General features: G+C 38.6%; 2 protein-coding genes across 2 annotated transcripts in view; one reads left to right on the top strand and one right to left on the bottom strand.

The window, feature by feature from the left end:
• LOC139710600 (uncharacterized) overlaps nucleotides 1-7,728 on the bottom strand; it is a 29,383-nt gene extending 21,655 nt beyond the window's left edge. The window contains exons 1-2 of the mRNA XM_071622524.1: nucleotides 7,449-7,728; nucleotides 374-2,168 (exon numbers count right to left, since the gene is read on the bottom strand). Coding sequence (XP_071478625.1) covers nucleotides 374-2,168; nucleotides 7,449-7,671 — 2,018 coding nt within the window. The 5' untranslated portion in view covers nucleotides 7,672-7,728. The remainder of the gene's footprint in view (nucleotides 1-373; nucleotides 2,169-7,448) is intronic.
• A 9,863-nt stretch (nucleotides 7,729-17,591) lies between these two features.
• Nucleotides 17,592-25,615, top strand: part of LOC139710591 (protein KIBRA-like) — a 37,316-nt gene continuing 29,292 nt past the window's right edge. The window contains 1 exon segment of the mRNA XM_071622516.1: nucleotides 17,592-17,846. Within this exon segment, the coding sequence (XP_071478617.1) occupies nucleotides 17,719-17,846 (128 nt within the window). The 5' untranslated portion in view covers nucleotides 17,592-17,718.

The raw sequence follows: 25,615 nt of genomic DNA, 5'->3' as shown, positions 1-25,615 counted from the left end.
GACATGTCCAAGCTTCGTCATCTCATATCTACATGTACAGAGTAAACATCACATGTATTACTTTCTATACTACTAGAAAACCACTCAGAGAGCACAGACCTCCGCCAAGCAAGCAACTCATTTCCACCCTTTCAGTACAAGCATGCAATTTCCCAAAATAGAAGCCTTTTCCTTACGTCATTGCATGTCACCTTGCCCGAGTAGAGTACACGCTTTAGTGCGCGTATGTAAACCTTCAGTACGCACAGTTTGAACCCCAACTTTCTGTTTTTAGTGATAATAAAGATATTGAAAACTCCACTATTGAAATTATGTTTGTTTGAGTATAATCTATCTATTAGAGTCAAATTGAATATTTTGCTTGAAACCTCACCTGGCCAGGAAAGATTTGCCACTGCCAGGGCACCCTCTCATGAGGCAGAGCACTTTGCCTGGGGGCAGCCGAGGGGGTGTCTTCTGGCTTTGAGAGGGTAAGGGCAGCTGTGATCTTTTCAAGTTAGTGTGAGGAATCATCGGCCATCTTTGAGGGCTTCCCATCTCTTCCTCTACCATTGTCGATGTGAAGATGGGTTCCACAACTTGTCTGTCAATCTGGTCAAAATACGGGGGAGGAACTTCCATGTTTGGCATGGGAGTGAAACTTGGCGGTGGAGGCATTCCAACAGAGCTTGGGGGAGGGGCACTATAAGGGGGATAGCTGGGGTGAAAGCCAGGCTTCAAATGTTGACCTCCAAAGGAATCCTGAAATATTGATGTTTGCTGAATCCCCTCAGAATATGCTGGATTATCATGAACTTGTGAGAAAGTAAACTGTGACCGGCTGTATGGTGAAATTCTTGGCAATAAGCCTGTAGTGATGTTTGTCTTGGAGAATTCTAGAGTATTAAAGCCAAATGCTGGTATAAACTTTGCTGGGTGTGACACAGCTGGTCCCTGTGACATGAATGCTGACTGGGTGTTTGTTGGGAACACCACAGGATCTCTGTGAGAAGATGGAAAAGTGAAAGTCTCATCAAGAGAACGACTTTTTCTCGGTTGTGTCCTAGGTTCTGCAGGGATCCTCTCAGAAGTTTGCCATTCCATAGCTCTTTCAGGTTTATTCAAAATTGCACTGTCCTGCACAACATAGCTTTCTAATGCTATGTCCTGGGTTGGAGTATGTGAATTCTGCTCCTCATACTTATTTGTAAATGTAATGCTCCTGTCATCTGTAAACTTTACACTTTCATTCAGGCCAAAGTCTGAGCTTTCTTTAGCTGCTCTACTCCTAACATCATCCTTGATGGAGCCAACCTTTGAAGTTTCACAACTTGTGGAATCAGCCAACAAGGCTCCACCCGTGGAATCTGGCCCAGAAGAGGCTTGACGAGAAGTGACATCACTGCTGCCAGTCCAGACTTTATCAGGGTCATCGGGACAATGCTCACATTCAGTCTTCGTGCCTAGTTGAGCTGTTGAGTCTTCATGCTGGGCTTCTTTCTGATCATACCATTCAGAGGACTGATTGCCTCCGACAGACGTCCCATTGCTTTTGCTCAGAGGTGTTGGATTATCATTGCCCCTGTCATCCTCATCACCACTGGCTTGGGCCGAGTCACTTTCAGAGCTACTACAGCTGGACATGCCCCCAATCAGTCTGTCATCAGTAACACTGTACACCGGTAGTCTAGAGTGGACATGCTTCACCTTCATCTTGGCAGCCTCAACTGCCTCCTTCTCTTTCTTCTCTTCCTCTGCGACTCCTTTTTCCAGCAGCATCTCTCCGATGGCACTAAGATTTCCAAGTTGTTCTAAATCTCTCCTGTCTCCACTCCTTTGGTAAGCCTTGAAGCCTTTCAAAATCTGCTGAACTGACTCCTCAGCAAAGGTGTTCCGATCCAACTGGTCTGCCAAGATAATGGCCGTGTCCAGTCCCTTGACCTTTGACAGAGGTATGCTGAAGTCATCTAGACCAACTCCAGTACTACCAGTCCTGGTGTGGTCACCCTCACTCCTTCCTGCTACCAAGCCATCAGCTCCTGCAGGGTCTTCACATTCTTCCTCCTCATCTTCACTCTCCTCCTCACTGTCATTGTACACAACCAATGCAGTCTTTGCTCCTTCTTCAAACCTCTCCTTATCTCCAGCATCACCAGACAGGGGGAAAAGTACCTCCAATGCCAAGTCCACTGTGAAAATAAAAAACAGAAAAAGAATGTGAGAGTTTGCTTTTTTAGACGGACAAGTACAAAGAGTAGGCTACAAATGAAGTCTCTCCTAAGTGTGTCTTACAACCATGTTGAGTGAAACAGACCACAGGTGTGTCAGAATCTTCAAAACAGCATTTTGACCTACAAAGATCATGTTCAAGACAAAAGGCAAGATGTTTTTACATGTTCTTCATGTACACATGAAATCATACTATATAACATAGATTTTTATAATAAATGATTGTAGTCTTCTCTGTAGTATACAAAATTAAAAGATATGCCTGGAGAGATAAGTCCATATCAATGCAAGATGCTGCAAGTACCCATTTTCCACTTGTCCATCTAATGATACTTGATCTTTGCCTGAATGTCCAAATCTGCTCCACTGGGGCTGCTACTGATTTCCTAGAACTTTGGATGAGCTTGCTCAACTCCTGATGAAGAGCTCCCAGAAAGAATTCAAACAGTCCTTCTTATAGGACTCTCACACTGAGACAACACCTCTTTACACATACTCACCATGCAAACCCACACATTCTAACTCACTACTGCTGCAATTTCATATCCACCCTACAGTACTTATTCAAAAAGTTGAAATACATATCACCTAACTCTTTATGTGCCACGTTCGCATGCCCCGACTCAGTCGATGTCATGCCAAGTTCGCATTTTCTGCTCAAACGCACTAAGCCTGCCCAGACCGATCGACAAATTGCCAAATGCTGCAGTACACTGAAAGCGTTTCTCATTTTTCCATTCCTGTCATATGTAGTTTGCGTTTCATGTGGTGATTGACTATCAAACGGTCTTCCCTACTGGATTTGCGAATACATTCCACGTTTCTATCACAGTTTTGGGTGCATTTTTATAAGTCATGGCTCTGCAATAATATAGCTACTGGTCATTTGATTTTGAGAGAAAAACAATTTAGATTTGTCACAAGTTCCATCAAAGCAAAGCTTGGCATTGGGTCTACAACTTCGCTCATGACTTGTCCATTGTCATAACAAAAATCTATATTTAGTATAGATCTGAAAAAACAGAATATTTTCCTAAAGCCTGATTACATTGCTGTCTCAGAATAATGTGACACACAGGAGGGTTCCATCATGGCACATAAATAGTTAAAAGACATAATTCCCAAATATATGACTGTACACAGTCTCACTTTTTGCTCTTACTTTTTTTTGTTATCCCCATATTTTATGCTGAACAACCTGCTCAGTACTTTGCTTCAAATGGCCCTATCACTCCATTACCACTGACAGCACTGCTAGACGACCCATTTTCCACAGACTTGTATTGACAGAGATACCATGTGGGGAATTCCCACTATCAAATGGATGTTTTGTTTGTTGAATGCAGGGCTGATCTCATAATGTGGGCTTATGAGAAAATACTATTGCAGTGCTCCATACCATACAGACATTATATGTAAAGTAAGAAATTTTGTTTTGCGGCATGAAATTTTTGCGTAATTGCCACTGGTGTTCAATGCAATACCCAAGGTAGTGTAGACAAGAACTTTTAAATGTATGCATTTTAATTTCACAAATCTTGGCTCTCACAAATTTGCACAATTACAATGCACACAAAAATTTCTGGTTTTACAGTAAGTATTCAGCATAGCTATGTTTGGGAAAACCAACATATACACTGTAATATCGATGTTCAACTGTTTAAATTGGGGAAATCCCTTTTTAATGTCTCATGAAGAAACAACTGCTGATGAAAAATCCACACTTTCAAGTCTGTAGGTTAGTTATTGACTTTGGATACAATTTATAGACATAGTATCTTTGTTGATGTTATATGGTAACCATACTGTTGGCATTACATGCACCTCAGCGACGGCTAAACTTTTTTCTGGAAAGTAAAAAAAAAAAAAAAATGTTGGTCCTTGATAGCACTACTAATCAGACCAGAAGGTCTTACTGTCATTGCATTCAGGGTTACATGTACACTACAGTATACAATGTCAGTTGATTATATTGACAGTGAGTGTGTGTCCAGTGTACAGGTGTAGTGCTCAGGATCTCAGTGTAAACAGGAAAGTGACTCGTCATTGCAAGTCTAAATTCAGAGATACATGAACATTGTACACCATCCTCTGGTATGTACCACGTAACATGTCCAGAATTCCAACTTTTATATATTCTGCCACAAAGCATGCTGATAGTAACATGTAGGAAGATCTACTTAGACACAGACTGTTTTTTTTTTTTGTCTTTTTTAGTGTGCAAGTTTTGTTGTTACCTCTACAAAACTGCGCCTTTATATTGAGGTTGGTTTTTGTTGTTGTTGTTGTTGTTGTTTTGTCTGCAAAGTTTGGTGGGGGGTGGGGGTGGGGGTGGGGGGGGGGGAGTGATTCAACCCTCCCCTTGCAAAAGAGCAGCCAAAAAAGCCCTGTCTGGTTAGGGTCAAGGAACAACGTCTTCTCATTACATTTAGAGCAAAATAATTTGACAAAATGAGAAAGGAAAGCAAGAAAAACTAATACATTTGTACATTCACAGTTTATGTACAATGTAGTTGTTGTTACGAAAATAAAAGAAAACAATTTGGTCAAAACCATGGCCTGGAGCTCCTTTCTACATTACTGGATATGGTTGTTGAATTTAAAAGTGTCTGATTTCATTATAAAATGAAGGTTCAACACACACTGTACACACTTTCCAAATGATTGCTACATGGAAAGTGCAATTTCCATCATATATTGTACATTGTAGCACTTGACAATGATACCTTGACTATCTACGATTGTACAATTGAACTACAGATCTTATCTTTCAACACATGTACACATGTACAATGTACATGTATTATTACCAGATTTTCTGAATGATCATCAGCTACTCATTCGATGTACATTTACGTTATGCATGTACCCTACCAATTAGAAATTTTGAGGACCAAAAGTTAGTAAAAAAAAAAATTGTACAACATACACATCATTCACAACTACATTTGATGTAGTGTGATATTACATAGTATGGTTTCTCATTGTCAGTTGATTGTGTGTATGAGGGTATGATAGCATTTCAGTATCGTGTACACACTGTATAATGTATGCTTCCTTTGTGGGGATTCCCCCTATTACACTGAAGTCTCCATCACAAATATCCATGTACTAAACAGGTTTCAGGATATTGGTAATTATGAGTGAAATCAAGATTTTCCAGTGTCATCTTCCAGCTGTACATGTCTTTGGTGGTTGTAATGTACATTTGTACATGTAGCTGTGTGAGTTGAAGACATTTCATTTTTCAGACACTGAATGTGAACACCACACATGTATGTGTACTAGGCCCATGGCCAACATGAATGATGCATGCTTCTTCATGATTATAGACAAACTTTGGGCAGTGCTATGCTGTACTGTAAAAACCTGCTAAAATTAAATGGTAGTTTGAAAGCCTTGAGATAAATCAACCCAGAAGGCAAAAGAGTTTTGCTCACGCTACATTGAATGTGATTTGATTTGATTCTATATCAAATACTTTGTATACAAAGTGTAGACATCAAATTGTTATTGTACATCCATGGGGATCTAAATGGCCAACAGAATGTCATATTAAACCGTAAGGTCATTAAATTTAATGTACCTTGTGATGAAAATAATCCATCTAGAGTCTAAAGCAATCTCAGTAATGGAAAATTATTTCTCATACAATGTATACAACGTAGGTACTGTATGCTACACATGTAAGAATGGAAATTGTTGTAATCCAATGCTACAGTGTGTGTGGGAATACATTACAAACAAAAAAAGAAAGCCTCAACAAACTAACCGTAGTTTGGATGTAATTTTCAGCACATTCAAAAAATCTAGAGAAAAGGTAATTAGTACTAATAGTAGGGGTACCTTAGTTTTTGTAACCAGAAGAAAGAATAGCAGTGACAGCAGAAGTAGCAGAAAACACATCAATTGTTGTTATCCTACATGGTCGGTGTCACATTTTCAAAAGGGGGGAGGGCACTTCTGGGTTTCTTCAGCTGACAAGCAAAAGAAAAAAAAAGGTTTTCAGTGCAAAAACAAAGGCCTTAGTGCGCTCATTCTCATGTTTTTTTTCTAGCGCCACTTTCAGGAGAAAAAATAGTTGGGGGGGGGGGGGGGGGACATAGTGGTGACAGCCTATATTCCTATGTGCGGGTAAAGTGGGGGGGCCCAAGGTCCCCCCTCACCCCCTACCCCCCCCTCCCCCCTGTAGTAGCACAATGTACAATGTACTTTTGGGTAGAATGTTGTGAATTCTCCCTCCCTGAAATCTGTGCCTGATTTCATAAAAGCTGTTAGGATGGCGACTCTTGCTGAAATGGCAACTTCCAATAACAACAGCCAATTAGGATTCTCGTCGTTACCATGACAATATTAATTGCCATTCCAGCAAGAGTTGCTATCGTATCAACTTTTCATGAAATGGGGCCCCAATTTCATGTGATCAATTGTCCTTTGTACACATCTTTCAAATCTAGACTACTGACTGTACTTTTGAAATTCACGATCATACAATGTAAGACATTGTACCAGTACATGGTTATACATGTTAGTCATAGTCATACAGCTTAGTCATACAGCTTATTCATATGATTATGAAAGTGCATTCAACACAATGACAAATGAAATATGTCTTTTATATTAAAGTACTGGTATACTACACTTGAGACAAACATGTCAACAGAGATTAATCCCAATTAGTGATGCTGGCTGGAAGACAATATGGAGTCTTAACTACTGAGACAACAAACACAAATCAATTGAATGGTAAGACACCAAATACAAACTACTGTAAAAGGTTTTATTTACACATATCATGAACCTTGCAGCTTTATTATTAATATATTAAATCTACTATCAATCACACTGTCAAACAAAGGTAACTTGTAGTGTACGGTAATGCATTGATATCATCCAACAATATCAACACAATGCCATCCGAAACATTTACAGTGAGCTCAATATCACATGACGTAGGAGTCGAGGTTAGAATCTTCTCTCTTTCCAGATAGATGCAGCAGTAGGCCCGCCCGGCCCCTAACGTTACATGATTACTGAATTAGTAGACCAGGGAGGTGTGAGAGAGACTGACTCCGAATCCGATGAATGACATAACACAACGATGCGCGATACAAATTACATGGGTTACAAGGCAAATTCATCGTAACATTTACCAATACAACATTGTCCGGAAGTAGATTTCTATGTCAATATTTATACGCTTACAATATCGGCATGCCACAATATCACTGAATATTTACCATTGTAATTGTAGTCTTCCATTATCATGTGAACCACCATTGGATCCAATTTTCCTGAAAACATTTCCTGTAGGTATCGAAGACTTTGCTGGCGACCCCCTTCTTTGTCGCGACCCTTCTGCCCCTTGATCGGCCCGTCGCTGGCGTGGTTGCGATGCTTCGAATGCTTCCCGGAGGCCCCCACTACGGGCTTCCCAGATTGCTGTTTCTTCTTGCGGGGCATGTTGTCTTAACTTCTCGAATGGACAACAAGACATGAAGAGGTGGATCACAATATCACATGTCACAAGACGGCATCAGATGTTTAATAGGTGATGAAAACTGGTTTGTTGAGTGTGGTCCTTCATTTAATGCACGCAATAGGACGGCACGAGGGTCAGCTACAGTAATTTACATAACTTGTTCGCATTTTGTACGAGAGCGAGCACACACACAGACACAGCGTACGGCTGAGTAGATAAGTGTCAAATACACACTGTGTTGTGAGCTGTGCATGCACTCGTACGCATAACCCAGTATGGCCGTGACTGAAATCAGAATGGTTCCGGTTTGCTAACAAACTTCTTCTTTCGATGGTAATAATTTGTTACTGTATAGTAGTTACGTGTTGAATAAAGTTATTGGTGGTTGAAAAGTTGCTCCCAAAGTTGCTTCGTTGGGATGTAGATAAACTGATTGATCACAAAGAAAAGTACTGCAATACAATTTTACCAATTGATAACCCGGTGATTTCAAGTGCTCAGATTCAAATTATAATGCCCCAGATAATAACATACTAAAAGTAAGAGATGCAAAATATCATGTCCGGTCATCATTGAATGTGTGATTATTTTATAATAAAATGATTATCTTTCTCTCCGGTGTATAGACTATTGGACTTACTTGTGTGTGTGTGTGCGTGTGTGTGTGTGTGTGTGTGTGTGTGCGTGTGTGTATGTTTGTGATATAAACTTTGCTATGAAAACTCCAGACTGAATAAAACCAACAGTCTTACCAAATTCCCTTACTAGTAAATTAATGTTCGTGGTCCTGCAGGACCTACGTTAGGATCACAATATACAATTATGATTGAATTCTATATTATAAGATCATATATTTTGTTGCACCTAAAGATCACATTAGCATACTGTTAGTTGATGGACTTGTAATAATAAGATAACTTCACCGCTCAGATCCTCATTCATTGTTGTATGGTTCATTCTCACCCCTTTCAATAAGTATCCAACTATAATCATGATGGAATGTTTAAATCGCATGGTTGCTTTGTTTTGGGTTTGTTTGTTTCTTTGCTTGCTTGCTCATTAAATAGCTTTCATTGGTATAAAGATTATTTCCTTTAATCTTTTGATGAATTTTCTTTGCATGTATTTACAGAGAAATCTTTTTCAGATCTTTGCATCAGATTGGTGAACAGAGGCAAAACACAATATTCTAGTGTAAATAAGTCATTGAATGCTAAGCTATAGTGACCAGCACCCAACTTTTGTCCCTTTTCACATTTTCAGTCTTTTCTATTTTAGATACAATAATCTAGTTTTGAAGCAATGATATCATCGACTTGTATGATTATTGTTATTATTGATTTTATTATCATTATCAGGGGCGGATCCAGGAATTCAGTAAAGAGAGGTCGCCTTTACACATAAAGCGGGGGGCACACGCACCCCACCCCCATTTTTCTTTTTATTTCTTTTGTTTTAGCAAGGAAAAATAAAGGGGGTGCCCAGTGTGCTCCCCTTGATCCTCGATCCACTGATTATCATTATTATGACTATCATCATTATACAGATATTAGTATTATTTTGCCTGTCCTTTGCCTTGATCAAACGTATTTGTTTGTTCGTTTGTTTGTTTGTTCGTTTGTTTGTTTGTTCATTTTCCATCTGAGAAGATGGCTGGAAAGCCCTATAAATCACACCAACCTGGATTTTACGGTGCAGCATTAAACATCCCATTTTGGAGGGCTGGAAACTCATGAGGCTCAGACTAGAGGACTTATGTGAACTCTACAGGCTTTACTGAGTCCCTTTATAAAAGGACGGACTTGAGGTTACACAATGCAGAGCCGTCTATACATCATGTAAAGATATGGTTCTGAGCTATAATACATCAGCCGTATGTTACTTATGGTAATTATTTTTATACCAAAATACTTAGTAGGTAGTGTTATAGTCAGCGGCTGTGAGGGACACGACCATTAAAACTATTTGCCCTCCGTGACTGCTCAACAGTCAATGCCCCTCGTCTTAATCGATGGGGCACAGCACTGTTGAGAAATCGCCTCTCATTGGGCAATTACAGCCGATATCTGTACGAGTTGTGCTTGCAGCTATCAGGGGGGCATTTCATGAAGGAACTTGTCGGATGAAATATCTGACAAATCAATTATATATCCGACAAGTTTTGAGAAATTCTTTAGTCTGATTGGCTGATTTCTCAAATCTTGTCGGATATAATTGACTTGTCAGGGGACCGTTTCATGAAACTTTTTGTCAGTTATTTACACTGACAACTGTTAAAAGCTACGGAAATCCTTGCATCTGATTGGCTGATAGGAAATTTATCGGTGAAAACCTCCGACGAACTCCGACGTTGATGAAACACCCCCAGATATCTTATCCGACAAGTTTCTTCATGAAATGCCCCCCCCCCCCCATCAACTGCATCCTCTTTCTTCAGGGGGCATTTCATGAAGCATTTTGTCCGAAAAAGTTGTCTGACAAATTCGCTCTCAACCAATCAGATGCAAGGATTTTCAGCAGCTTGTAACAGTTTGTCAGAAAAATATCCGACCAACTTGCTTCATGAAATGCCCCCAAAAGAGCAACGATGAACAGCGCCATCTAGTGGTTGGTACAGCTCAACCTTCTTCATGGTGTATCTTAATAATCATAGATCTTTGTTTATTATTTTGGATCAAACATTTCATCCTGTGTAGTGAGTGGGTGAAAGAGGTTCACGAAATAGGTATTTTCAACTCAGAATGTTGGCATGTGTGACACTCCATGATGTACTATTTGGAAAATGACGCCGCCACTAATAATATAATGACGACATTTTCCAATGTAGCAGGCTATGTATTCTGAAAGATCGCAACTGCTGATCTGTAAATTAACAAGCATGTCGGAAAAAGGAACCAGTGGGACTCAAACCTGTCATCTATACTGCTTTCCAGGCAGCGACACTACTACCAGGCTGTCCCTGGTTGCCGGCAGTGCCAGTGGTTACAGCTCGCTATATTCCAAAGGTTCGTTATTCCGAAGGTTCGTTATTCCGAAGGTTCGTTATTCCGAAGATTTGTTATTCCGAAGGTTCGTCAATCCGAAAATGAAAAAGGGTTTGTTATTCCGAAGGTTCATTACTCCGAAAATGAAATAAGGTTCGTTATACCGAAGGTTCGTTTATTCGAAAATGAAATAAGGTTCGTTATTCCGAAGGTTCGTTAATCCGAAAACGAAATAAGGTTCGTTAATCCGAAAATGTATAGGGTTCGTAATTCCGAAGGTTCGTTAATCCGAAAATGAAATAGGCTCGTAATTCCGAAAATAAAGTAAAATTCTTGTACAGACAAAATACGGTGTTGTCATTAGCATTGTATGCGTGCGTTGATACGTGTGCGCATTACAGTGTGAGTGTGTGTGTGGATGTCAAGTGCATAGAACCCTTGGAATTATTATTATCTAAATGCCAATCTTATCCGCCCTCACCCCCACATTATCTGCGCCTTATAGCCTTATACGTTTATCACTAAGTCTATTGAATTCATCATCATAACAATTTAGAAGAGGCATGTTCACTTTGAAAAAGGGGATGCCTACATGCTCATACTCTCTTTGGACACATAAACACACACGCACACACACACATACAAACACACAATGTAAACATGCACACACAAACACATGAAATTCCACACAAACTTCTATCAGCGACGTAAAATGCCGTCGTAATTCAAGTGTAATTTCATTTATACATGTTTATAATATATTAAGGAAAGTAGAGGTATTTTCTCCTCCATAGTGGTGTCCAGAGGATGAGCTCGCCCTCTCCCCCTCCTTCCTCTGCTGTTTATTGTCAGGATACATTAATTATTTGAAATGATTACCATATTCGGCAACTCTAACATGTCTCAAGCAGAAAAAAAATAACTTCTTTAATGCGAGGACTTAAAAATAAAAGCTATCAAGCAAATAAACAATCAAATATTATCAACAAGCAGATTTCAAATGTAATATCTCATTTAATAAGCTATTCACTGTGAAGAGTGGAATGTATCGAAATATTGTCCTACCGATCACACACTGGGTAAGAAATCATTTTTGCATGAATTTAATGAGAAGTTAAATGCAGTTCTTCACTTTTTTGTGTGACATGATAACACATGGAATTCATGTCGTTATATGGTAACTGACAAAATGTATAAGCCAATATAGTATCATTTCTATATAGCTCGTAAAGTAAAGAAAACTGCGTTAGCACTCCATTATGACAGCCTTTGCCATGACACTACATAGTATTATAGTCTTATTACTTTCGCAGGATTCTGAAAAAGTTACAGAGCCATGTTTGCACTCGCTTTAAGCCCAGGATACCAACTGCCAATGGAATACGCTCTTGGTGTGTTTTAGACAGTCATCGAAAACTCGGAATCTCTTTTGAAGAGAGGATTTTAATGGAACTTATATCCTACCGATCACACACTTTGTTAGAAATGATTTTTGCGTGAATTCAATGAAAAGTTAAATGAGGTTCTTCTGTTTTAGCGTTCCAAAGGAATGCGTTTCTTTCTTTCATTGAAAAGAATGCTTCAACGTTTCTTTCCATTACCCCCCCCCCCCCCCAATTCCCCTGCCAGTTCCTCGTGGCTCTGCCGCAGGTCGTTCATTTATCTGGTTTATGAAATGCCGATACCAGTAACGACACTTTTCGCTATGAATCTAGTAATAATTACAGTTGCTGGTATGCGTTATCATCATTTTTACCACCGATCATTATTGCCATTACTACCATCAATGTTACTTTTTAGTCTTGTCCATACGTATTAATTATTCTCTGTATTAATCATATTTTTACTGTTACATGTATTATCATTAAAATGTGAGGGTGCATGAAGGTAGGCTATCGAAAAATCACACTGTCGATCCCTATACGCTCTATAGATTCAATCGCTCAGGTAAACAATGTTCAGAGTGAATTAAAATCAAGACTATTCATCTACGTCTCTTCTTCACGCAACACGACGTGCTTTACCTGTATCATCCTCCCCAGAGACAATATCGAATTTTCATTGCGAAATATCATAGCATTTTTTTTTTAATCACGACAAAAATATTTTGTCACCACAATGAGTTTATTCCATTTTCGAAATTACGAACCTCATATATTATTTTCGGATTAACGAACCTTATTTCATTTTTGGATTAATGAGCCTTATTTCATTTTCGGATTAACGAACCTTCGGATTAATGAACCTTATATCATTTTCGGATTAACGAACCTTCGGAATAACGGACCTTATTTCATTTTCGGATTAACGAACCTTCGGAATAACGAACCTTACCTCATTTTCGGATTAACGAATCTTAGGAATAACGAACCCTATTTCATTTTCGGATTATCGAGCCTTCGGAAAAGCGAAACCTATTTCATTTTGGCGGACTAACGAACCTTCGGAATAACGAAGCTTCGGAATAACGCCACTGTAACGTTCGGATTAACGAACCCCTCTCATTTTCGGATTAACGAACCTCTATATATATATAGGTATAGGGAATTTGTGTGTTTGGGATTAATGAACCTTCGGAATAACGAACAGCACCCGCCGGCGGTGACACAATGATAATAAAGATGGAGCAAAAACCCAAGCTCCGAAATTCCGACATGGTTATGTTAAGTATAGTCCACGGCGGACAAGGCATATTAAGATAAAGCAAGATATTATAAAAGATCGGATCTTTGATATCATTCAGAGGGGTGAAGGTTCAGATGTGAGTTTCTTCAATTCGTCTCCCTCTTATTTATATACAAATGAAATTTGTTAAGATCGCAACGGCTGATCTGTAATGTGCGGAAAAAGGACCAGTGGGACTCGAACCTGATGTAGATGACAGGTTCGGGTCCCACTACAGTTCGACTGGTTCGACTGGTTCGAGTCCCACTCGAGTCCCAAAGCTTGATGTGACGTATTATTGTGGACATGTCTCCAAGGCTTAATTCATATCAAACTTCACAATTTTAACTTTCTTGTGAAATGAGCGTAACTCCCTCTCATTATGAAATGCAAATATGGCACGAAGGAATGCATTTAGCAAGCGCATATTTTGAAGTTGAACCATAAAAATTAATATGTAAATCAAGAAACTTTAAAATAGGCCTACTGAAAATTTGTGTAGTTAATGAGTCGAGAATACTGTCTTGTCCACATGCAAGTTCCACCCTGAGTTCTTGTAGCCCTCTACGGTTCATTATCTTATTCAACGAGTCTATATTTATAATATAGCTTCCTTATTTCTTGTCCGACTTTCTTGTAAATTTGCAATGAATTAACTATTATTATAAATGTCAAGCATTTTGAATAAGATCGAGAATGGTTTCCCTTAGCAGTGAAAATGATTAATGGCACGAACCCGTTCAGCATGTCATTATAACGGCCATCACCTTACTAATTGGGAGTGGGTATAATATTATAATACATGCATTTATTATACTGTAATAGAAGATCCCTTTTGTTGTGTGATATGGTATGTAAGTGGAAATTCGTTTTGTCGTATACAGTGTATTTTTGCGTTGTGCATGCATGTAGGCCTATAGGCCCTTGTGTATAGATGTCTAGGGGAGACCGGGTCTAGTTGTTACACGGGCAAGTTGTTACACTGTCATTTTTTCTCTATTATGATCAAAAGAGGGCGTTACAAGTAATATCAAATCAAAACGTATAGCCAACGATCTCTGCATGCGAAATCTGGCGTTGCCTGGACGTCACATGTAGAAGATAGGTCCAAAAAACATTTTTTTACCTCTCCGAGTAAAATTTTGAAAAATTCGATTTTTCTTTATTACACCAAATCCATTCTTCTCCAGTAAGTGATGAGTATGTGGTTGAAAGAAGCGTGTTTTGGCTGTCTTTTGGTGAAAGTAGCAACACGTGATGTTTGATTGTTTATTGGCCACACGTGTGAAAAGTTTTTGAAGACGCACTGGGTCAAGTTGTTACAACAACTTGACCCGTGTGGAGAATCGAGTGGTGTAACAACTTACCCCAATGCACTTTCAATTGAATTTATGGTTATATATATACACACACACACACACACACACAAACACACACACACACACACACACACACACACACACACCCACACACACCCAACACACTCATACACCCAAGCATAGGCTAACATGCACACCCAGACAGGTTAATATTAAGAATTACCTAACACGTCAGATCTGCATTACCCTATTTGAGTTTACTTTCTACGGTGTAACAAAGTACCCCATGTGCTGTAACAACTTACCCCAACATCGGGGAAAGTTGTTACAAAATTTTGTGTTTATTGATTACGTAATATCTTGTTTATATTATCTGGACTTCCAAAGTTTATACTGTTTTTAATTAAAGGAGGAAATAAGGTATCCTCAAAGCAAAAATGAAGCCGATTCCTCTATTCGTTTTTTGTACAGACCTAAAAATGTGAAAATTGTAACAACTAGACCCGGTCTCCCCTATATTAAACACATCACAAGTCATAATGTGCACATTTAACTTTCTGCAGCATCCCGGTATAATTATGACTTCATGTGGGTTTTTTTTCTCGTGATCGGATCTCATGCTTCCTGTATATATTCATGATTTTTCTCTGTTACTTTGCGGGGCAATTATTAGTCTGTGGACATGCTGTCGATCATTATGCTCTTTTTTTTTTGCAGTGTAAAATAAAAGGCAAAAGTAAAACTGAAAATGAATTTATTTGAATTGAAGTTAATTTTATCAGACGGAGTATGGGCTCAGAGAACGATATACCGGTATAAAGTTAAATCAACATGAAAGTACTAACGTTTATATCAGTGCAACAGTGTGATTATTGGCCATCACGCATTAATAGAAGTTATGAAGCCATTTTCTTGAGAAATTTCACACTTTACTAATTCCAGCAATTATATAACTTTCTAGCATTCTGACTTCTGAAAGGGAGGGGTTGCCGCAGTCATGATAAACAAATGAGTCTATATGCGCATTTCATTTTGCCAAAACCCACATCTAATTTACTGGTGCTATATAAACTGTTTTGTGTAAATTCAAAGTCGGCAATTTACCGGAATCTAATCTTATGTTGAATTCACAACTGAAGATGCTGGAATTGTGTTTCCTTTTATATGGGCCTATAGAATCCGGACTATTTAAAAGTTAGTCTTAAAGAAAAAAAAATATGAAATTGAGTATGCATCAGCAGTGAAAGTTCAGTGATTGAACTTGAAAAGAAACTTGGGGGTATTACGAAATGTTGAAGTTCGCTAATTTCCATAAAGCGATTTCTTGAACAGTCAATATGAATTATGCAACTAAGTGAGTTATGAGGCGCCGTTTCCTCCCGGCGCTTGTCATCAAATACTCTAAGTATACTGTTATAATTTGTACACGAAATCTTGATAGGCCTATGATTTTCCGGTCTTCTGCGTGCAAGCGCAATTAGGCCCCTATAGCCTCAAATCCTAATATTATATCTGACTGATTTAATGTATCACTTAATGATAGACCGAGTTTTCGTACATAAATGTGGTTTTTTTTTTACATAAAAGATGATAAAAATTATCATCAACTCACTCAATTGCATATACAATCGTGTAATTCTCTCATAAACTGTTCGAGAACTGTTTTGGTAAATATCACGACACTTTGAAAAAAAAAACAAAAAAAAACTTCCCTGCTTTACAAGGGCCTTCTAGTAATTTATTCTGTACGGCCCTGGTCAAATTTCACCACTGTGCTCACAAAATGTATATATTATGATAGGAACCTACCGTTCTTTTACTAGAAAACTGGCACTTTAAATACGATGAGTCTTGGTCTTTGTGAATTATGAGAGAGAGAAAAAAACCCGATGAAATTGATTGTGTAAATACATGTAGTTGTTTTTAGTATGAAATCGCAGCTCTGAGATGCCGTGTGCGATTTTTAGAGACAGTGGACTGGGAACAGCGCCGCCTGAGTCTGTCCTGCAGTTGAGGCATAAAACCATGTACCACCCACCAAACTGCAAATCGCGGACTTCACAAAACCGCATTCAGCTCAAAGACATAGCTGGAATAGCTCACAGATGATGTCACCAAGACTACATTATCGAACTGTACATGACAAACTCTGCGCGTGTGTACGTCGGATAAAGACAACTTTTTTTTCCATGATACAGATTTTCCAACCCTTGCGTATTGAGTTTATGCGTGTGTGATGAGTGTGTGCGTGTGTGCATTGTGTGTGTCTTATCCTTTTTTTTTTATTTAAAAAAAAGTGTGTGTAATTCTCTCGTCCCTTTGTATGGAGCTACAGCTAGCTAACAGAGCTAACGGAAGGTGGGACATTTTGGAACACAATCATTAATGGTCCATCTCTGTTTTTGTCCATTTCTTTCTCAGTTTCTGAAGGGCTCCTCAGCAGAACCGCCACCTACGAATGGGGGGGGGGGAGCGGATATCGAATGACTATCACTTTAAACCAGCAAAAGTAAAAACTGAGTAGAGAACTTAGAACAGGTTTTAATTTTCTGCATGAACTGTACTAAAAGAAGCCAACTGTCCATGCTTTCACAATCAGTGTCAACGACATGCCAGTAAAGGGTCTCCTCACTCAAATGTTTAATACGCTATAATGGTGCCACCCATTCGGCAGGTGGTTCGTGCGAAGTACGGTACATACAGGAATGGCGGTGCCAAATGCCTTCGTTACACAGTGGTGGTAGCGTAGCATCAGTACGCGCGCTGCGTGCTTTAGCGTGCGTGCGTGTGTACCCCGTTGCGTGAAGAATGCACTCGGCTCAGCCGTAATGCCATACACAGGCAGCTGCCAGGCACGCTAGCTAGCGACACAGAAGCAGTAGTGCAGTGTATGGAGACGTACCGACGGGCGGCGTGATATGATGGATAGGAAAAAAGAAAAATAACAAGGAAACTGTAAACATGGCGGCTGTTGCATAGACTCGGACTCGTGCAAGTAGTTGAAAGTGTTCGTAGGTAGTGAGTTGATTTTATGGATATTTGAAAGTAATTCTACGGAAACATGCCGAGAGTACAAGAAGGGGAATTGTCCCTGCCACCAGGATGGGAAGAAGCGAGCGATGTTGATGGCAAAGTGTATTTTATTGACCACAACACGCGGACAACAACATGGATAGATCCTCGCGACAGGTACGTTTATACCAGCTGCGATCTTACCCGCAAGGTGGCCGTTCGCGGCTCAACGGAGCGGGAAGATCGCCGCTGCTTGCGACGCTCGCTAGCGAGTTCGTTTGAGTGGCTAGCTAAACGTTAGATGGGTTATGGAGCTTCACCCTTCAGTTAAATCATAGATTCTAGTAAATCTATATCTATTTCGCTTGTTGTTGCTAGTCCAGTTGTAGTTAAGTAGATTCTAGTTTATGTGGGCATCGGAGATCAACAAGTCAAAGTGATGATATATGTGTGCCCGTCGGAATTATGTTTCTAATTTACAATGTGGTTTGCAGAATGCAGAATGCAGGTTTGCTTGTCTGGCATAAAATTACAGAGGTGGTACTCTGAGGTCGTAATTAGTGTAAGTCTCTAATTAACTTCGTAATTAAGTCGAGAAGTTAATAGGCCCTTAATCATGGGCGAAATTGGTATTCTGAGGACGTAATTAAGGTATGATTAAGTCCCCTATAAATAATTATATTTATTTTTAGGTTCCCATGGTTCCTCCCATCTAGAGTCTAGGTGTTGTAGATCTAATTGTTTATATTCCATCCAATCAGATGCGTTGTTAGAAGCCAAAATGATGATTACACGTGCAAATATGCCCTCAATGCGCGCTCCTCCATCTCCACACACCCCCTGTAATTACTACCCAAGAGCTCCATGCGTACACTCCGGTCTTTTGATTACATATAGTCTACTATACAAGTACCTTCACCTACGCACGCGAAGAGCTCACAATTGCCTCACACGAAAATAAAATGACAAAATTCCTCGAAGAGCGCCTATATTTCTTTTTTTCTCTGAATTCTACGGATACTACTGTACATGTGTGACACCAAGATTCAACCGCTCCTCGGTTACCGAAGACGGTAAGCATCGTTGTGGCCGAGAAAACACGCTGTAATGCATGATATCGGAGTACAGGGTAGTTAATGACACTCTTTAGTATCATTAAGTTTTCCATTAACTTTCATACTTAATTACATGTTCAGAATACCGATTTGTATTTAACTCTGTTTAAGTCCTCTTAGAAGTGTGCGCGCATTGATACGCGCAAGCGCGTAATACTTTTCCGCCAAAACGCTTGTTGTCATGGCAGTTAATAAACTCCCCTACTTAGTTAAGCGCTCAGATATCAGAATATCAATTCGGTAATTAAGTGCTAATTTACATGTACACCTTAATTAATTAAGCCCTCAGAATATGGCCTCTGTCTGTTTACCTTTGGGAGCAGTGATTTTAAAAATGTTCAAGATATCACATTTGATGCATACAATGTACATGTACATATGCGTAGGTCTGTTGTACATACATTTGTACCACAGAACAGCCTACTAGGCCTACAGTGTAATTAGGCTATAAAGTGTAAACTTCATGCAATAAAGTAAATAAAGGAGATATCACCATTTTTCTCAATAAATCGTAAGTTCTGTAGACGGTTTAGTCTGGAAGCATTTTTATTATAACTATTATTCACATTTCGTACATTTATCAATACTTAGCATCGATTTTATTGATTCAAATATTTGCAGTGGTTGTTTCTATCCCTAACTCATATTTATTAACTTTTTTTTTACACTTTATGCATTGAATGTTTTGAGGCTGCTCATGGCTCCAATTCACGAAAATTTCATGCCGCGAAAATATCGCGTTTTACACTATACAGTTTAAATATACATTTGTACATCACTGTAGTAAAAGCAACATTTCTACAATGTGCTCACCAGCTGCTTGAAATCTAAAGACTTGAGTGGGATTTTTATGGAAATGGACACAGCTACCAGCTTGTCAATATGCTATACGTCCATATGCTAGTAACACATACAATTGTAGTGATAACAAAAGGTACATACATCAGCGCACGCACTGCATGCACTTCTACACTCTTTAGTGATACTGTAAAAGTGGAAATTTTTGCGGTGTTGAAATTTTCGCGCATTTCGCGCAACCAGAAGCTAGCGCAAAAATAAAAGTACGCGAATATTTTTGTGTGCCATATGTTCCAGTAGTAGATGTCTTGATTCTGTGGAATTAAAAACACGCGAAACTCTTCTAACCCGGCCAAGCGTGAAAAATTAGTCGCGCAAAAATATCCACTTTACAGTAACAGAGTGTGGATAAATTGGTTTCCAAGCTAGAGCATCCCTCCTGCAAATTTGAAACACGCTAACGTGCATGGTGATAACCAAAGGATAGAAGTGCACGCACTGTATGCGCTTCTATGCATTTTGGTGATAACTGATCACTGGTGAATCTGTTTCTCTGCTATACATGTAGTATCCCGTACAGTAACCCTATTTAGTAGACTTTCACTTTCAGTGTAAATGTGTAGTCCATACAAGTAGAAACATCTGCATTTGACTCCCAAATCAATGTTCAATGCACTGAAAGGATCTAAGGGATCAAATGAAAGCGACTATTAATAAACAAAGGCAAGAATGAACGAATCCCACATGCTGCAAATTTTTAATTGCTTTAGAAGTGTACATTGTAGGATCTGAACTGTCGAAAAAATGACAATGCACAATGATATACCCAATGGACTAACTACTGTAGAATGTGATGCAAATGACTGCCATATGTACACATGTGGTTAGGTTTTGAATCAGTATGTACCGGTAGTCTTCAATTTGAGTATTGTAGGATCATCCTTTTTGGCAGAATGAAATGCTTTCCATCTCCTGATTACTTAGGAAAAACTTGTAGTTGTGTAAAGTACCAAAATTAAGGCTCTATGTTGATAGGAGGGGAAAAAGCAATTAAAGAATATTGCCAAATCTTTATGTCAGTGTTACAAGTACAATTGTATATTTCATAAAAATGACCATAACCCGTTGAGGACAGACTGATTCTGCCAAAACATGCATTTCCCATAGACACCTGCCTGAGTATACTCAGGACTAGTCCTCAACGGGTTAAGTAGAAGTTACAGTATTGTACAATTTTTGTACACGTAATGTACACTGTACATGTACATTGTACATCATGCAAAAATGATAAAGATATTAGACACGAATGCCTGAAGTCAAGAGGTGATTATTGATTTATTAAAGAATGTTTACATTCAAAGGAAAGAGGAAGAATGTACACGATACTTGTGTATTCCCTCATATCATGCCTTCAATATCATGCACAGTGTTACATGTACAGCAATATGTGTACTGATGTACAAATGTGCACAGTACACAGTGTACACTGTATGTCTTCCATGCTTTAATCATAAATATGATCTTTAGGAAGTTGTTGCACTGTTTTCTTTTATTTTTCCTTTAATATAAGAACTGTTGTGCTCCAAATAGTGCATAGACTTAAGTTAAAGTCTGTACTGCAATATCAAGAGTTTTCATAGAAATTACATAATTCAGGCATTAAATAGGAATGATGGAAGGAGTAATTAACATGGAGGGACATCGAGGGCGATTGTCAATATTTTGCAGGAACTTTATCTACTTTGTTCGTTGCCTCGTATTATCAGGACAGGTAAAGTGTGACATGTCTGTGACGGACTTTGGAAGGAACCTGTGTCATGCTTTGCATTCCAAAGATAATTTACAATGGCTGATTGTTTGTTCTGTGCTGACAAAGAGGCGGGTCTAGGAGCCTACAAGGCAATTTGAAGTCTTTGGCTTACATACAAACAGGCTTAAATTTAGAGATGTGTCACCTGTCTTGTGGCATACAGCGTACATGTACAGTATATCACTATATGTATGGACACACACAACACTTTATGCAGTTACCCTGGTGTTCACATTAGTCGTGTTCAATATAAAAAATCTTTTACAGAATTTACACAACATAGTAAAGGAGTATACAGACTGTGTATGCACAGTGATTCATGTGCAGCTGTAGTAGTCAAAGGCAATTTAAAAGTTTATTAAAGTAGAAATAGTAATGAACATACAATTGTAAAATACATGAAGTCTTGAATAGTCCATGTGTGAATTTCATTAATTGTTTTCAGGAAAGGGTAGGCCTATAGTTTGCCATCACAACTTCAACAAGAAGCATTCTCTCTTTGAGTATTACAATCCATGAAATCTGTCTTGCCTACAGTTGTACATGTTATATGTATATTACTTCCCTCTCAATTTGGTGTATTGGTGTGATCGGTACAAAGGAACAAGCAAAATCTATGACACAATAAATGAGGAAATGAGTGAAAAAGACGTACAGTGTGCAGTGCCATGTCTTTGGACTCTGTACAAATCTTTTTGCTAAATATGGGTTTTAACTGCAGCAAATGTGTTTTAATGACAAAATATAAACCAAGACAAAAAAGAAAAAGAGAGGCAAGAATCTTATTTGATGATGTTAGCTTCGAGTCATTTGACAGTCTCTTGTAGAGGTGTCATTCAGTACAGGTCGTACTCATGACAGCTACAAATGTAGGAGGCGTACTATCTGCTGTGGTTCTGAGTGAGTGCGGTGTAAAGCCAAGTATTCCAAGGCAGGTTGAGGTTTTCAATGCAAATAGACAGACATTCCTGGAGTTGGGGCCCTGTCTTTTGGGAAAAAGACTTCACGGGTCTTTCTGTTTTTTCTGCTACTCTTAGGAGAGGGGGAAAAAATGGCCCTTGTATAGAGTGCAGCCAGTGGAGCAAAGAATTGATACAATTGCCACAATGTTCGGCCTTTCAGCAAAGCTATTACTCTTTTTGTAGTAAAAAGACCTAATTTGGGAAGTTTCCTGCTATGGTTATTGTACAATAAGTACAAACTGTAAGTTTGAATGACAGCAGTTCAATAAGCAACTAGTGTGTGGTACAGTTTGAATAGGAGTGTACTATAATTGAGCGATGACTGAGTGAGTGTCAGAAATTCACTTTTTTATATGCATAAATGTTATCAAAAGTGGACTCTAACCTTGCAGTATTGTGTTCTTCACAATAAATTCACAAAGTATTACTGCTTCTTCAGCTGAAGAGAAAGAAATATTAATCATTTGTGTGTGTGTGTGTGTGTGTGTGTATGTGTGTGTTTTAATGAAGAAATCAGTGAATAGGCCTAGGCATAATACTGAAAGTGAAAATTTGGCTTGAAATTGTGCATCATGAGTAGAGTGGTAGTGTTTGTTCATTGTCAGTCATCATTTGAAAGAGAAATAAATCTCACTTCTGCCATGATGAAAGTCATTGTACCCTTATCTGTTTTACAGTACATATAACATGTTGTAGGTTCCTACAGGTGTACGTGTAGCATTATGATATTCAAACGAAGCATTCACAATTCTTCTTTGTAGCAAATTTTTACAAATTTTATACCAAGAAGAATTACAGTTTGCTTTGTTACCAAAGTTTAAGAAATGTATTGTACCAACTCAAAATGTTACAAAAACAATCATAAAGCAATAATGGCAGTATGAAATAAAACTTCACCTACAATGTACATGTACATGTATGTATAGACATCATACAGTAGCAACCAAGTTCAGTGCAATCTGGTGATCAATACTACTGACAATAAAATACACTATTGTAAAATTATTAGTGGAAAAGTGAGCAAAGAAAATGGGATTCCATCGGGATTCGAACCCGAGACCTCCGGATTGCTAGACCGGTGCTCTACCGACTGAGCTATAGAAAGCCCTAGTGCAGTGTTCGTCCCAGAAACCCTTAATTCTCAATGCTCGGGTGGTCAGAAGCTATAGCAGTGTGTTGGTGTGTGACACACACGCACACACTTGAACCTGGCATAAACCCGAAGGATAATTCAACTTGGGGATAAATGCGAGGGATCACCGAAGTGATGCAGCTTTTTGAGTTTGTAACAAATCTGTAAAATTACTGAGGTCCGTGTTCTACTAGGGCCTACTAACAATGTACTCAAGGAGGTTCAAGAGAATGGAGTCACAACCGTCTTATTTCCTTTGCTAGATGTTCGATGCCACCGCTCAAAAATATTTGAAGCATGTGCCAAATAGGATCTGCCACACAGATACAAGTGTAGGAAGACAATTGACTCATGTCTCATTGCATACACCCTTGTACACGACACATGTAATCACCAGCCACTTTCTAAGGAAGATATGTGATGGTAATTAATTTTCGCTATCCCTTCTTATAAAAGATAGGTGGTACAGACATGAGGATGTGCAAATAGAAATTGCGCAAAAAATGCTGAAATAAAGATGAAAATTACTTGACTGGGCATACCCAGGCACTAATCCGATCTATCTATCAATAAAGAATAATACTTGAAGATTATTCCATGTTTTATCTGTGGAAATCAAGTGGAAAAGTGGTAAAATAGGCTTTCCAGGATGGTACAATTTTACACATTTCACATGATACAGCTCGGATTTACACTTTTGCACAAATTTCTGCACGGGATTGACTTATGTTTTACATGTTTACATATTTTATCATTAAGTAGAATTTCATTTCATTCAATAAATAGATTTACATAAGCAAATTATAGCCAATATTATGTTAACATTCAAAATGAATCTTCAGATTGCTCAGCAAGACGGCGGCGTCGACCATCGATCATCAAAGGCACAAATGCACCTATGAAATTCTTATCAATAGAAATCTGACAACTGTTTGAATAATTTCAGCCAATTGGAACTCCAACTCTTAAACCTCTTTACGTTTGGTGTACATTATACATTGTACTTGTACTCTTACAGATGTAAGAAAATTGCAGTACCAAAGCATGTGGAAGGGGGGGGGGGGCCCAAATGCAAATTGCAATACCAAGTTTATCACAAGTGATTATGTATGATGTCATGGGGCCCAAACCAACAAGAGACTGTTTCTCCATTTCCATACCAATCAATGTTTAATGTTACACTTGCACATTGCAATGTAAGAAGTGTGAAAAGTTCCATGTTTGATGTGATAAGTTACAGCTGCATGAATGTTGACAGGTCTTGCATTCTTGACATGTTACCTGTCAGGACAATGTAGTTTTGCCTTTTTTTGGGCAAGGAATGTGGAAAGTACAGAATTCTTAGTTGATATCTGAAGAACTGAAACTTGGGACGAAATTTCAAATTGAGAGCCGTATTCAGTTTTCAAGGAAGAGATTAGACATGAAATCTGTGCTGAAATCAGAAACATTCTCTCATTCAATGAACAATATCAATATCAAAGTGAGTTTGGAGTCTGACAAAAAAATATCCTGGTTCCCACTGAGATTCAGCTCGGACAAAACATTCCTATAATATGAAGGTTGTCATTTTTCTCGAATAATTTTGAAGTTCCATTTTATCATTTGTTCTATATCTTTGAGTTTCTACAGTAATGTGTTTGTGAGATCTTACAAGTTTTTTGTCTTCTCCGTCGAAGGAACAGAAGTTGATACGTGTTTATTCCTAGTTCATTTCATCCATACACTGAGATTCTATTGTGACAAAACACACTAGATACAGTTTGTACTTGTACATATACTTGTAGTATGGGATGTAGATCAATTCTGTAATCCATTTCTGTTCATGGCTGTTTAGCAAGTCAGTGGTTAAAACAGCTATCAAAGCATAGGTTGAGTGGGGCCTACCGTATTAACCGAAAACATTCACTGCACGAAACTTTGGCAAATTGCCACTGGCATTCAATGCATTGCATAGACAAAACTTTTTGCATGTATTTTACATTTCTCGCATTATAAAAGCGCACTTGACTTGTCTCTTTCAAAAGGGAGGGGATAATATTACCATTAACAAAATTTAGTGACAAGTCAAGGGAATGTGTATTTTTTTTTTCTTGAGAAATAAAATTTTGTGGAATTCTTTTGTGGAA

The sequence above is a fragment of the Diadema antillarum genome, unplaced genomic scaffold, assembly GCF_040938485.1.
Source record: "Diadema antillarum isolate AM-2024a unplaced genomic scaffold, OU_Dant_1.0 seq00001547_RagTag, whole genome shotgun sequence".
Classification (NCBI taxonomy): Eukaryota; Metazoa; Echinodermata; class Echinoidea; order Diadematoida; family Diadematidae; genus Diadema; species Diadema antillarum.
This window is presented reverse-complemented; position numbering and strand designations above follow the sequence as displayed.